The following is a 14901-nucleotide window of genomic DNA, read 5'->3' as shown; positions in this document are numbered from 1 at the left end:
GGTGTTCCTCAGGGTTGTGTCCTAGGCCCAACCATCTTCAGCTGCTTCATCAATGACCTTCCTTCCACCAGAAGGTCAGAAGTGAGGATGGTCGCTGATGATTGAACAATATTCAGCACTCTTCAGATACTGAATCAGTCCATATCCAAATGCAGCAAGACCTGACAATATCCTTGAGGCTTAAGCTGACAAATTGCAAGCAACATTCATGCCACACAAGTGCCAGGCAATGACCATCTCCAAGACAGAATCTAACCATCTCCCCTTGACATTCAATGGCATTACCATTGCTGAATCCCCCACTACCAACATCCTGTGAGGTTACCATTGACCATAAACTGAACTAGACCAGCTGTATGAATAGTATGGCTAGAAGAGCAGGTCAGAGGCTAGGAATCGTGCGGTGAGTAACTCACCTCCTGACTCCCCAAAGCCTGTCCACCATCTACAAAGTGCAAGTCAGGAGTGTGATGGAATACTCTCTACTTGCCTGGACTTACCTGCAGGTCCAACAACATTCAAGGAGCTCTGCACCTTCCAGGATAAAGCTTGACTGGAACCCCATCCACAAACGTTCACTCTTCCCACCACTGATGCACAGTAGCAGCAGTGTGTACCATCTACAAGATGCACTGCAAGAAATCAACAAGGCTCCTTAGACAGCACCTTCCAAACCCACAACCACTACCACCTAGAAGGACAAGGGCAGCTGACACAGGGAATACCACCACCTGGAAGCTCCCCTCCAAGCCACTCACCATCCTGATTTGGAAATATATTGCCGCTCCTTCACTGGCTGGGACAAAATCCTGGATCTCCCTCCCTAGAGTACATGGACTGTAGTGGTTCAAGAAGGCAGCTCACCATCACCATCTCAAGGGCAATTAAGGATGGGTAATAAATGCCTGCGATGTGCCACATCCCATGAATGAATTTTAAAAAACTGATGCAGTATTTAGATCAGTAATTGCCATTATATTCAGCTTGAAATATAAATAATATTGCCCAACTCAGATGCCAAAGCAACTTTAGCAGTAACATTCTCTCAAATATTGAATGCCAAGTGTCAGCCCTTGCTCAGGGGTAGCACTCACACATTTCAGTCAGAAGACTTCAGAGTCACTCAAGCACAAAACTGGGCTGAAACTTCATTGTGGTAGCATGTGTGGTAGCTGCACTGTTGTCGGTGTCATCTTTCAGTTAAGATATTAAACAATGGCTCTGTCTGCCCTTCAGGTGGACATGAAAGAGCCCATTGCAATATTCAGACAAAAGCAGGGAAGTTATCCTGGTGACCTGTCAACAGCTAGCCCTCAACCAACTTCGAAAACAGATTATCTGGTCATTTGTGTCCTTGCAGTTTCTGGGAAGTTGTTGTGTGCAAATTGGCTGCTGTGTTTCCTACAATCTAACAGTGATTTTATTGTTCTTGAAATTATCTGAAACTTGAACTAGATGGTTGTATCATGGAAATACCTGGAAAGGTTTTGAAGCTCCTGATGTTTAAACACTTTTAATATTGCGCTTTCCATTGCTATAAACTCTATGGTGTGCTCAGGGTAGGCTGATGAATGAGAAATTGGACTGAAAAAACAACATTCAAGCTGCTGTACACAGTTTAAAGATGATTTTTGCACTTTTAAATTTGTTTTTTAATCACCAACCTCGCTGATGATGTGCATCAACAGGGATGCAATTGGACTATGGGCCTCAGTTCAATAATTTGAGGCAACCTGTTGGAGCCTGTCCTGCCTCCACAAGCAGTTTTCCTATTTTAGGAAATGAACATCGATCCACTTAACCTTGTCAGCAAAGGCACATCCTGGGGAGTTGTGGGTGATAGAGTAGTAACAAAACGGGGAATGATCAGGATATGACTCCATCTGGCTTCACAGCAATGGTTTTAGATTTTTAATTAAACTTACCTTTTGCTGGCATCTGAAGACCTGGGGAGGAGTAGACCTGGTGCTGCTCCATTATGATCTCAGATTTCTGCAAGGGGACCTAAAACAGCTACTAAGCCCTGCATTTACATATGAAAGTTTAATGTCTATTTGAGGTGGCCACTTGGGATGTCCATATTCATATTGGATGTTTTTTGGGTATCACTGGGACACAGGATGTTGGGTCTCATTTTACCTACTGTATGTCCATAAAATGGGCACAGCAAGGTCCGCTTTCTGTAGCTACTAATCTTACACTTCAGGTCGCATCATGAATTTCACCTTTTTGGTGGACTGCGTGTTGTTGTTAAGTCCTTTACTCAAGTTAGTTTATTGACTAGTAATCAATTAATATTACACATCACTGAGTTTAATTCATGTAGATGAGACATTATGACTTTTACCTGACAATCATTGATGCACAGACATGCCGGAAAAGCAAATTTGTACTTTTTTCTTACTTCAACCTATTTAATCACTCAGCTGCAATTGAATCTAAAATGCATTTTATTTCATGCAAGTCCGTTTTTAAAAAGTCTGATAAGACCAATTATTTTCATCATACCAATTCAATAGTGAAAACTTCACTATAGTGACTGAGCGGTGAGTCAAAATCACTAGTTGGGCTAATTATATTAGTGATGTCAGCATCTGAAAGTACATGGTTGTAGTTTGACTGAAAATGGCCAGGGTACACAGTTACATTGTGGCCAGTGGCACCTGGCTAAGAGAATACATCTGGGTCTCACATGTTGGAAGCTGCTGAGAGGCAAAGGTTTTTCAGGCTCAATGCCATGACTCATATACATTACAATACAGTGTAATTCAATAGAATTACAGTTTTGGAATAACTCAATGTAGCTAACAGAATGTTCAAATAAACAGAAAGCACGAAATTAAACATTTTAATTTAACTGAAAACTTTGGAGCCTTTAGTAATGTATCAGGAGACCATATTTTGGTAGAATTAAGCAAAGCATAAGAAAAGGCCAACAATCCTATCTCTTCCACATACCCTATCTAGTTGCTATTTTAATGGACTCTTTTCCAAAAGGTGCTATAGCACAGTTGTACTTAATCACAATATGTAATCACGTAACCTAGCATATCTCTTGCTGTACCATTACCATTGAGCCAGGGATTAACTCTATTCCAATGAAGAGTATAGAAGAGCGTGCCAAGAGCAGCACCAAGCATACCAAAAAATGAGGTGGCAACCCTTGGAGGAGCTACAAGAAGGACTTCTTTGGTGCTAAACAGCTGAAGGGGCATGCTACAGACAGAGCTAAGCAATCCCACAACCAACGGATCAGATCAAAGCTGTGCAGCCCTTTCATATCCACTTGTGAATGGCAATGGACAATTAAACAACTAACAGGAGGAGGTGGCTTCATGAACATTCACATCCTCAATGATATTGAAATGAAACAACTGAGTGCAAAAAACAAAGCTGAAGCACTTACAACCATCTTCTGCCAGAAGTGCCGAGTCACTGCATTGAGTTTGAAAAACCTTAGCAGTTTCCAACATGTAGAAGGATCGTGAGACCCAAATACATTCTCTTAGCCAGGTGCTACTGGCCACAATGTAACTGTGTACCCTTGTCCACCTAGCCACTTTCAGTCAACTTACAACCATGTACTTTTAGATGCTGACATCACTAATATAATGATCCATCTTAGACTCCTCCTGTGGTCTCTAGCATTACAGAAGTTATTCAGTAAATTTGATTTACTTCACCTCATATCAAGGGATGACTGAGTGCACTGGATATAGAAAAGACTATGGCTGGAATTTTCTGTTCCTGCTGGCGGTGGGTGTCATGGCGAGTGTGAGCGGACAATATGGTGAGAAGGCCAAAAATTGGTTTTACGCCGTTGTGAAACCAGTTTGTGATTGTCTGCTCCGCCCATCAATGGCCAGGCCATGTTTCACGCCACTGCATATCGGGAACCTAATTTAAATATTTTAACATCTCATTATAAGCCCTACTTGCTGGAATCATCCCCTACACTAGATCATCTGGGCACGTCGGTGTGTTTCACAACTGTTCATAAGCGACGTGCATCTGGCAAACTGCACTTCACTTGGGACTTCAAAGTTTGTTTGCCTACCTTGCTTTGGGCAACACCTTTGGTCATCAGAGCCAGGCTTCGCAAACAGCACCACATCACTTTTAGGGCAGGTCTCTACCTATTGTAAAGTGGGGGTGGCTTTGCAATGGCTGCAGGATTAGGGCTTGCTTAGGGAAGGAGAAGTGGCCTCAAGCAAGGGATGTGGCTGCAGTCAAGAGCTGTACTGGGGAACGAGGGTATCCCAGGGTGTGTGTGGGGGCACATGTGGATCTGTGCAAGTGGCCTCAACATGGTGAGGGCTGAGGAGGCAGTCTCCAGAGGAGATGAGGCCAGATGGACATATGAGGGTGTGTGTGAGAGAGTGAATGGTGATGTCCCTTGAGCTGGCAGTGAGTGAGATGCCAGTGAATGTGTAATGGGTTTGAGTGTGTGAGATTAGAGTGATGAAATGGTTGCCTTACCCTGGTGGCACGGATGAAATTACTCATTCTATTTCTGCACTGGATGGCCGACCTCTTCTGGGACCATGTACTTTCACCTCATATCAAGCTGCAGGAGGTCCAGCAATCTCAACAATGCCACCGCCTCCCAAGCTGGAATGGTGAGATTGCTGGACCTCCTGCGGCCAGACCGGGGATAGAGGACATCCTGGCGGGCCTCCGAAAGGCATTATAGTGACGGGTTACTGAACTCTTCCTAGCTTTCAGGGCCATGTCTTCACTGGAGCCGTTCTGGGCTGCAAGCAGTGAGAACTGTAAACAAGGCTGCAGTTTAGATTTGGCATGCGGTGTGAGGAAATGGTAAGGTGCTAAGATGCCAGTGAGACAGCATCTTTTCTGTGGCTGCATAATTAACAAGGTGGGAAGCAGATGATACGGCGTAAGAACCTGCCATTGCAGCCAGCGGGTAAAACCCCTTTTCTCATGATTGTTATCGCACTTAGTTCAAATCTGCGACGATGGGTCCCAACAACATCCTGGCTGCAATACTTAAGATATGTGGCCCAAAACTAGCTGCCCCAGTAGACAAGCTATTCCAATGCAGTTACAACACTGACATTCTATTCAACAAATAGGAAAATTGCCAGCTGTATCCTAGCCACAAAAAGCAAGACCAATCAAATCTGGTCAGTTACTGCCCCATCGATCTACTCTCAGTCATCAGAAAAGTAATGAAAGGAGCTATTGACACTTCTCTTAGTTACTCAGCAATACCCTGCTCACTGATGTTCAGTTTGGTTTCTGCTAGGACCACTCCGCACCAGACCTCATTACGACCTTGGTCCAAACATGGGCAAAAGAGCTGAATTCTAGAGGTGAGGTGAGAGTGGCTGCCTTGACAGTGACTGAGCTTATAAGAACATGCCCTTTTATGCTGTTAATCTCACTATGAAAAGCCTTGAAAAAGTTACACTCTGTTGAATATGATATAACTGGGTTTTTAATGGCACACCAAGTTCATAATTATTGTCGAACAACTTCTCTAGCTCTGAAAACTAATTTTATATTTGTGGAGTTTCTCAAGAATGGCCTGTTTATTCCTACTGTCTGTTTTCTGCCTGTTAGCCAATTACCCCAGTATGATAACAATGATCACTTTTTAAATTAATGAATTTTTAAAACACTTTAAAATAATATTTCAGTTTCTATCTTAATTCCATGCATATGTCCCAATCATTTATTCATTCTTTGTAAAAATAATTTAAAAAGCGGGGGATAATCTTTGTGGTTTGCTGTTTATGAGAATTCTTCAATCTGATTGGCTGCTTACCCTGTATGATGACATAATTTTTGCTGGACACCTGGAAATCCCTTTGACTTGGCACCAGATTTAAATTAACGTTGGGAAAGGGGAAATCCACACCATGGGAATAGCTAGATCTTTAAATGCAGCTTTCTTCGAGATCAGCAGAGAGTGCTGTCCCTTCTCTGCTGACCATAAACTCCGCATGGTTGCTATACATGTATCGGAATTAATTAAACAATGTTTAAAGGAACAGATAGAGAATAATTCCCATGTCCAGTGCATTTAACCTATTCAGTTCATTCCTCTTGTTTTAAACATGAATTGTTCTTTACCCTAGCCTTTGCCACCACTATCAGTATTTCTTCCCCATGTGTATGAACTCGGTTTGAAGCTGGTGTGTCAGTTTATGTTTTTCTACAATTAAAATATTTAGAGATTCCCTGAGCCAGCTAAGAGGTTTTGGGACAATTTTATGATGTATTTTAAAGCCCCGCAGATGGAAGAAAAAGTGACAAATACAGTAAGCTATGCAGACATGCTTAAAGGAAACCAATTTTGGAGCACCAAATCATGCTGCTGTCTGGTCAGCTGGGCCATTATTTTTCAGTTTAAGTGGAAGTGAATTGAAAATTGGCTTAAAAGTATGAAAATCATGAACATAATGGGGCCAGAGCTATGATAATGATCTTTCTAATTAGTTTCGGTGAGGGCAATGGTGGAACATAAGTCCCAGGAAAATATGGAGTAATATTACTACTAATGGAGTTCCTTACTGCATAATTTCCTTTTCCTTGTGCCCCTTGCCTGTGCTATAGAGGGTCCATAGCAATGGTGCAATGTTGCAAGTCCCCAGGAAAATCAGGGCCACTATTTTTCTTGTATCCATGGTTGCTCATTTTGGGTTACATTTTAATTTGAGGAGATTAAAGTCTTACCGAGCATGAAGAGGATCTCCACAAAGATGTCACTCACACTAGGAGGGTTTCTTGAAGCAGCAGAATGGTCATCTCTGCTGATGCTGAAGCAGACGTTGTATGGAACAGTGACCGCAACATAAAATGTTGCCAAAAGGATCAACCAATCCCATCCGGCTTTGAAAGTGCCATAATGAAGCAGAATGAACCTGGATTTCTGAATAGCTGCAACTTTATATTCTGGAAGTGCTGGTTTCTCTCCAAAGACATTCTGTTTAAAACAAGTAAAAAAAATAATTTTCTGTGTACTGTTGGAACTGTCTCCAAAACGCTTTACAAAACAAACATTCAGAATGCAGTAATTTTGCCTCAAAGTGAACTGAGATGAAGGGTAATCCCAATCATGTGTTAACTATTGATAAATAAAGGTATCTTTTATAGAAGCATTTTCTTCAATAGTGAAATAGCAAATTCTTGCCCTGTAAACATTGTTTTAAAGCTATAATAGCCAGCACAGAATGATCACAGAACAGAGTTCAGCATAAGCAGAGTACAAAAGTTGGAAATTTGGTGTGCATAGGAATTCAGTGCACAGGGGTTGCTTTTTGTCTCTAATACTTTTAGTGGTTCTTTTTAAGATTGAGGCCTAAGTATTTAAAATTTTTGTCTTTTGTTTCATTGAAAGTTAGTGTGTAGAAAAACAAAAAAAATTAGAACAAACTAAAAAGTAGATATAAATAATATGGACTAAGATACGGCAGAGAAGGTTGTGTGTCTGGACTGCAGAATGTAGAATGTTTTGGACAGTGAGACTGCCCAGAGTGAAGTGAATGTGTCTGCAGTAGATGTGCTTGTCTTGAATCTTTTCGGCACAGAGACATTGAAGCTCGTGGAAGTAAAGGCAATTATTGACATGGTGAGGAAATTGGCTGAACAGCAGAAGATAGAGAGTAGGGATAATGTGCCGGAACTTTAATTGGGATAATGTGAATAGCAATGTTTCACAAATGTCTGTGTTGAGAGTTCAATTATTCACCATATTTATTATCGATTTAGATGATGATGGAAAGCCACATGTCCAAATTTAGTGATGTCACAAAGATAGGTGGCACTGTATGCAGTGGAGATGGAAGTATACATTTCAAATAAATATTAATAGATTAAGTGAATAAGCAAATCTGTGAGAAATGGATTTCAGTGTAGGAGAATATGAGATCGTCCACTTTGGACCTAAAATAGAAAGAACAAGGAACTTCCTAAATGGTGGAAAGCTAGAAATAATGGCAGTCCAAAGAAACGTGGGCATTCGGGTACACAGTTCATTAAAATGTCATGAAAGAGTACTGAAAATAATCAAAAAGGCTAATGGAATGTTGGCCTTTATATCTAGAGGACTGGAATACAAAGGGGTAGAATTCATGCTTTGGCCATACAAAACCTTGGTTAAACCCCGCCTGGAATTCTATGAGCAGCTTTGGGCACCATACATAGGAAGGATATACTAGCCTTGGAGATAGTGCAGAATAATACCTGGACTCCAGGACTCCGAGGGTTAGATTATGAGGAGAGATTACACAAAGCCTGATCAAAGTTTTTCAGGATATGAAGAGAAATCGTCATTGTTGGCTGTCTGTCGATTTGAGGATGATGTCCACTCAAGGTCATGAATTTCTGCCATGGATCTTCATGTGACTGAACAGGCCAATTCTTGACCCGTAGACCTATGGGCACATGAGGACAAATTGATGCTATTTTGAATGATTGGTAACAAGCTCCTCCCAGTCACTAATGTCAATGCTGCTGCACTTCAGGGAGAGCTCCAAAGTGTCTTTGAGGTATTTTCTTTGTCAGCTCTTGGGACGTTGGCGAGGGAGATGCTTTCCATCCATCTGGAAAATGTCCAGTCCATTGAAGTTGATGTTGCAGAAATTTTGTCCAAGTATTTATGGAGCTGGCTTCAAGAAAGGCACAAGCATTTATTTGACAGTCTTCCTATTGAATCCAGAGGATGTGGCAGTGGCATTTCTCTAATGTGTCACTGATACACAAACTATGTCTCACTTTAATACATGAGTGCGGCGATGACAACTGCTCTGTACGCTACGACTTTTGTTTACTTGCAGATGTCTTTGTTGCCAAATACTCACTGCCATATTTTGTAGAAAGCTGAGCTGGTGCAACTGGTGTTGCATCTCCTTGTCAATGGTGGCCTTTTGAGAGAGATGGCTACTGAGGTATGGGAAGTGCACAACATATTTCAGAGTTTCTCCTTCAACATATGTGGGAGGTGGAATATTTGGCTGACTAGATATGGTTGGTTATATTAGTTTTGTTTGGCAAAATCAAAGGATAGATCAAGCATCTTGTATGCAGAATTGAAGAAATCAAGGGTAAAATTTTTAGCTCGGTGGGTGGGCATGGGCCCAACCCGAGCTAGTGTAAAATGACGTTAGATATTTCAGTCGGCGGGTGTGTGCTGGAGTCGGCATTGCACCCACCCACAATTAAAAGGACTATTAAGGCCATTAAAAAGGTAATTAATGTAAATTTTTTGCTGCCCATCCGACCTTATGGTTAGCGGGCAGAAGAAAGGCCAAGTGGCCTTTGCACTTTTTTGGAAACTGCATCCACGGGCGGGATGAGTTTCCAAAAGCAAATGAGAATCAGGTAAAACTTTATTTTTTCATTAATAACATGTCCCTGTTCATGTGACAGAGCCACACGAGAGGACACGTTTCATAACATTTATAAAATCTTTGATATTTTAAAAAATCAGTTCACTCCCTGAGGCAGCTCTCGCCCGGCTTGCCCTTCTCCACCCTCCTGCACAGGAAGCGCTAAGCACTGCCACTCGTGTTTCACGCTGGGCGGGCCTTAATTGGCCCACCAGCGTGAAATTGCCTTCCGGGACCAATTGCGGGCAGCGGCCATCTGACCACCCCTGCCTGCCCTATGCCGAGCCCACACGCCAAGGGCAAAATTCTGTCCTAAGAATGGCTTCCAAGTCTAGTGCAGAATGGGCAATGACTCTGCAGTCATCCGCAAACTGTAGATCATCCATGCATATGGTGGTGAATTTAGCTTTGGCACGGAAGCGACTGAGGTTAAAGAGTTTTCCATCTAGGTTGTAGTTAATACTCACATCAGAGGGCAACTGATCTTTGATGAGATGAATAGCCACTGTCAGATAAATTGTAAATATTATGGGGGCTATCATACAGCCTTGCTTGACCAGGTTTGGACTTTGAAAGTTTCTGTTTCCGATCTTCCACTCGAGACAGTTACAGTCATGCCATCGTGAAGCAATTGCAGGGTTGATGAAGTTTTAGGACACCCAACTCCCTGGAGCAGAATCCACAGAGCCTTGCTCTGAAATGCTTTGGTCAAATCGATGAATGAAATGCAGAGTTCCTGGTCACATTCTTCACATTTTTCTTGGATTTGTCTGGCAACAAAGACCATGTCAGAGGTTCTTCTGGAAGGTCTAAAGCCAGGCTGTGTCTCTGGGGGGATTTCCTCAGCCAAAGGAATTAGGCTGTTCAGCAGAATGCATGTCAGGATTTTCCCGGCAATGGACAAAAGGGAAACACCTTGGTAATTTCCACAGCGTGAGCATGCTTGCTGTGGAATGGATAGAGAAGAACAATTTTCGGTAGTTGGAGACCCTAGGATGAGGGCACATGGTATAAGAGTCAGACCTTTCAAGAGTGAAATTTGGAAACATTTCGATACACAAATGGTGATACAAATTTGGAACACTTTCCCATAAATGCTCGTTGATGCTAGATCAATTGTAAATTTTAAATCTCAGAATGATAGATTTTTGTTGTGTAGGTGGCAGCAGAAAGTTACCAAGGGACTTAGCTGAATTAGGGATATGGTAACATAGTGGTTATCTCACTGCACCAGAGGGCTGGATGAATGATCAGGAGATGTAAGTTCAAATCCCATCACAGCAGCTGCATAATTTTTAAATGCAGTTAATTCTGGAAGTGTTTTTAAAAAAAGGCCAGTATCATAATGGTGACCATGAAACTATCGGATTGTAGTAAAAATCTATCTGGTTTATTAATCTCCTTTAGAGAAGAAGTCTGCTGTCCTTGCCTGACACCAGACCCACAGCAATTACCTGATCTAGCCTACATGTGACTGCAGACTTACAGAAATGTTGTTCACTCATTCAGACAATGGGGAGTATTCCATCACACTCCTGACTTGGGCCTTGTAGATGGTGGACAGGCTTTGGGGAGTCAGGAGGTGAGTTACTTGTCACAGGACTCCTGAGCTCTGACCTGCTTTTGTAGCCACAGTGTTTATATGGCTAGTCCAGTTCAGTTTCTGGTCAATAGTAACCCCCAGGATGTTGATAGTGGGGGAATCAGTGATGGTAATGCCATCGAACATCAAGGGCCGATGGTTAGATTCTCTCTTGTTGGAGATGGTCATTGCCTGGTACTTGTGTGATGCGAATGTTGCTTGCCACTTGTCAGCCCAAACCTGGATATTGCCCAGGCCTTGTTGCATTTGGACATGGACTGCTTCAGTACCTGAGGGGTTAGGAATGGTGCTGAACATTGTGCAATCATCAGCAAACACCCCCACTTCTGACCTTATGATGGAAGGAAGGTCATTGACAAAGCAGCTAAAGATGGTTGGGCAGAGGACACTACCCTGAGGAACTCCCGCAGTGATGTCCTGGAGCTGAGATGACTGACCTCCAACAACCACAACCATCTTCCTTTATGCTAGGTATGACTCTAACCAGTGGAGAGTTTTCGCTTGATTCCCATTGACTCCAGTTTTGCTAGGGCTCCTTGATGCCACACTCGGTCAAATGCGGCCTTAATGTCAAGGGCAGTCACTCAAACCTCACCTCAGGAGTTCAGCTGTTTTGTCCATGTTTGAACCAAGGCTGTAATGAGGTCAGGAGCTGAGTGGCTCTGGCGGAACCTAAACTGGGCATCAGTGAGCAGGTTATCACTAAGCAAGTGTTGCTTGATAGCACTGTTGATGACCCCTTCCATTACTTTACTGATGATGGAGAGTAGACTGATGGAGAGATAATTGGTGGGTTGGATATGTCCAGCTTTTTGTGTACAGGACATACCTGGGCAATTTTCCACATTGACAGGTAGATGCCAGTGTTGTAGCTGCACTATAACAGTTAGGCTAGGGGCATGGCAAGCTCTGGAGCACAAGTCTTTAGTCCTGTTGCTGGAATATTGTCAGGGCCCATAGCCTTTGCACTATCCAGTGCCTTCAGCTGTTTCATGATATCACTTGGAGTGACTCAAATTGGCTGAAGACTGGCATCTGTGATGCTGGGGACCTCCGGAGGTTGCTAAGATGGATCATCCACTCGGCATTTCTGGCTGAAGATTATAGCAAATGTTTCAGCCTTATCTTTTGCACTGATGTGCTGGGCACCCCCATCATTTGTGGAACTGCCTCCTCCAGTGAGTTATTTAGATGCCTACCATCATTCATGAATGTAGGACTGAAGAGCGTAGATCTGATCTGTTGGTTGTGGGATCGCTTAGCTCTGTCTATCACTTGCTGCTAATGCTGTTTGGCACGTAAGTAGTCCTGTGTTATAGCTTCACCAGGGTTGACACCTCAGTTTTAGGCATGCCTAGAGCTGCTCCTGGCATACCCTCCTGTACTCTTCATTGCATCAGGGTTGATCCCCGGGCTTGATGGTAATGGTAGAGTGGGGGATATGCTGGGCCATGAGGTTACAGGTTGTGTTCAAGTACAATTCTGCTGCTGCTGATGGCCCACAGTGCCTCATGGATACCCAGTCTTGAGTTGCTAGATTTGTTCGAAATCTATCCCATTTCGCACAGTGGTAGTGCCACACAACACGATGGAGTGTATCCTCAATGTGAAGGCAGGACTTTGTCTCCACAACAACTGTGCTGCGATTACTCCTACCGATACTGTCATGGACAGATGCATCTGTGGCAGGCAGGTTGGTGAGGATGAGGTCAAGTTTGTTTTTCCCTCTTGTTGGTTCCCTCACCACCTGCTGCAGACCCATTCTAGCAGCTCTGGCCTTTAGGACTCGGCCAGCTGTGGAGCTACTGAGCCATCTTGGTGATGGACTTTGAAGTCCCCTACCCAGAGTACATTCTGTGCCCTTGCCGCCCTCAGTGCTTCCTCTAAATGGTGTTCAACATGGAGGAGCAGTCATTCATCAGCTAAGGCAGGGTGGTACGTGGTAATCAGCAGGAGGTTTCCTTGCCCATGTTTAACCTGATGCCACGAGACTTCATGAGGTCTGGAGTCGAAGTTGAGGACTCCCAGGGCAACTCCCTCCTGACTGTAGATCACAATTCTGCCACCTCTGCTGGGTCCTTTCTGCCGGTGGGTGAGGACAATACCCGGAGATGGTGATGGTAGAACCTGGGACCTTATCTGTAAGATATGATTCCGTGAAGGTGACTATGTCAGGCTGTTGCTTGACTAATCTGTGAGATAGCTCTCCCAATTTTGGCACTAACCCCCGGATGTTAGTATGGAGGACTTGGCAGGGTTAACAGGGCTGAGCTTACTATTGTCGTTTCCGGTGCCTAGGTTGATGTCGGGTGGTCCATTCCATTCCGTTCCTTTTTTGAGGCTTTGTAGCAGTTTGATGCAACTGAGTGGCTGTCTAGGCCATGTCAGAGGGCATTTAAGGGTCAACCACATCGCTGTGGGTTTGGAGTGACATGTAGGCCAGAGCAGGTGAGGACAGTAGATTTCCTTCCCTAAAGGACATTAGTGCACCAGCTGGTGAAACCAGATGGGATTTTACAACAATCGACAATGGTTTCATGGTATTCATTAGACTTTTCTTGAATTCAAATACTGCCATGGTGGGATTCAAACCCATCCCCAATGCATTACCCTGGGTCTCTAGATTACTAGCCCAATGACAGTAGCACTGTGTTAACGCAGCAGTTTAGGAGTGTAATCAGAAAACACTTTTTGAAGTAAAGGTGGAAGGCACCGGAAGTTCCCATTTTTAAAAGCCTGTGGACACAAAATAAATTGAAATTTTCAAGACTGATATTGATAGATATTTTTGTTAGGGTAGGGTATCAAAGGATATGGAACAAGGGCAAATAAATTGAGTTGAGGTACAAATCAGACATGGTCTAATAGATTATTGGAATAGGCTTGTAGATCTGAATGGTCTACTGTTCCTATGCTGTTGGAAAAAGAGTGTATGAGTGAATATGAATGAAGCGTGAGATACTTTCTATGCTTGAATTGCTCAGATGTTCAATGTGGCTGACACATGAAGAATAGCACTTCAGGGTGATTGCAGAGTTTTGCTGTTCCTGTGAAACCATACCCATTAGGATGACCATCTTAAAAAGATAGTGGCCCTAAAAGCCCCACACAACCCCAGGCAAATCTGATTGACAATAATAAAGCTGTAGGAAATGATGGCCTTATATTCTATGATCTTCACATTCACTTTACCTTTGCACAATGTTCTTTGTCTCTTTTCTTGTAGGTTGTTACCTACACTTAGATACATATAGCTGCTAGCAGCTCTATGGTACTGGGATGATAGGACTATCCCTTACAAGTGAGTCTAGTGAGTGCTGCGGTTTATTTAATCAGAAGGAGGTTGATGGGTTGAATGCAACTTTTCTTATTTCACAGGCTCAGGGACTGTGCAATTATTCTTCCCACAGTCAAAGGGAAATTGGTAGGCACTCTTTTGAATCGTGTTCATCTATTTAAGAATGATCTATCTTTTTTCCAACATTCTAATCCTAAGAATATGTGCATACTCACTGGTAATCTACTGACAACTACCCTAGGGATTTAGTGGAAGGAACATTAAACTGAACTTTCTGTCAAGAGAAAGGCAACTCAATTTTGCATAAATAAACATGCAAATTTCATGGATGTACAACAAATGTTTTTTCTCCAAGACTACTTAATACACATTTATGTAAATATTTCCTCCCTCTTGTTCTTTGGCTTCTACATTCTCTCTGAAAGCAAGTTAACATAGTACATATGAAGGTTGAACAGCTATACAGTTTTTACAATGACAATGCTATGTATACATAATGGATACGTTATGACAAATGAATACATTATTTGTGGCATTTATTTATTTATTATTCATTCTTGGGGTGTGGGCATTGCTGGCTAGGCCAGCACTTATTGCCCATCCCTAAATTCCCTTGAGAAGGTGATGGTGAGCTGTTTTATTGAACT

General features: G+C 42.9%; 1 protein-coding gene across 1 annotated transcript in view; it reads right to left on the bottom strand.

Moving 5' to 3' along the window:
• The window catches only part of kcnh3 (potassium voltage-gated channel, subfamily H (eag-related), member 3), an 856837-nt gene that overhangs the window by 378112 nt on the left and 463824 nt on the right, over positions 1-14901 (bottom strand). The window contains exon 6 of the mRNA XM_041200258.1: positions 6700-6949. Coding sequence (XP_041056192.1) covers positions 6700-6949 — 250 coding nt within the window. The remainder of the gene's footprint in view (positions 1-6699; positions 6950-14901) is intronic.

Source organism: Carcharodon carcharias, chromosome 12, assembly GCF_017639515.1.
Source record: "Carcharodon carcharias isolate sCarCar2 chromosome 12, sCarCar2.pri, whole genome shotgun sequence".
Lineage (NCBI taxonomy): Eukaryota > Metazoa > Chordata > Chondrichthyes > Lamniformes > Lamnidae > Carcharodon > Carcharodon carcharias.
Note: the sequence above shows the minus strand (reverse complement) of the source record. Positions and strands in the feature narration are given on the sequence as shown.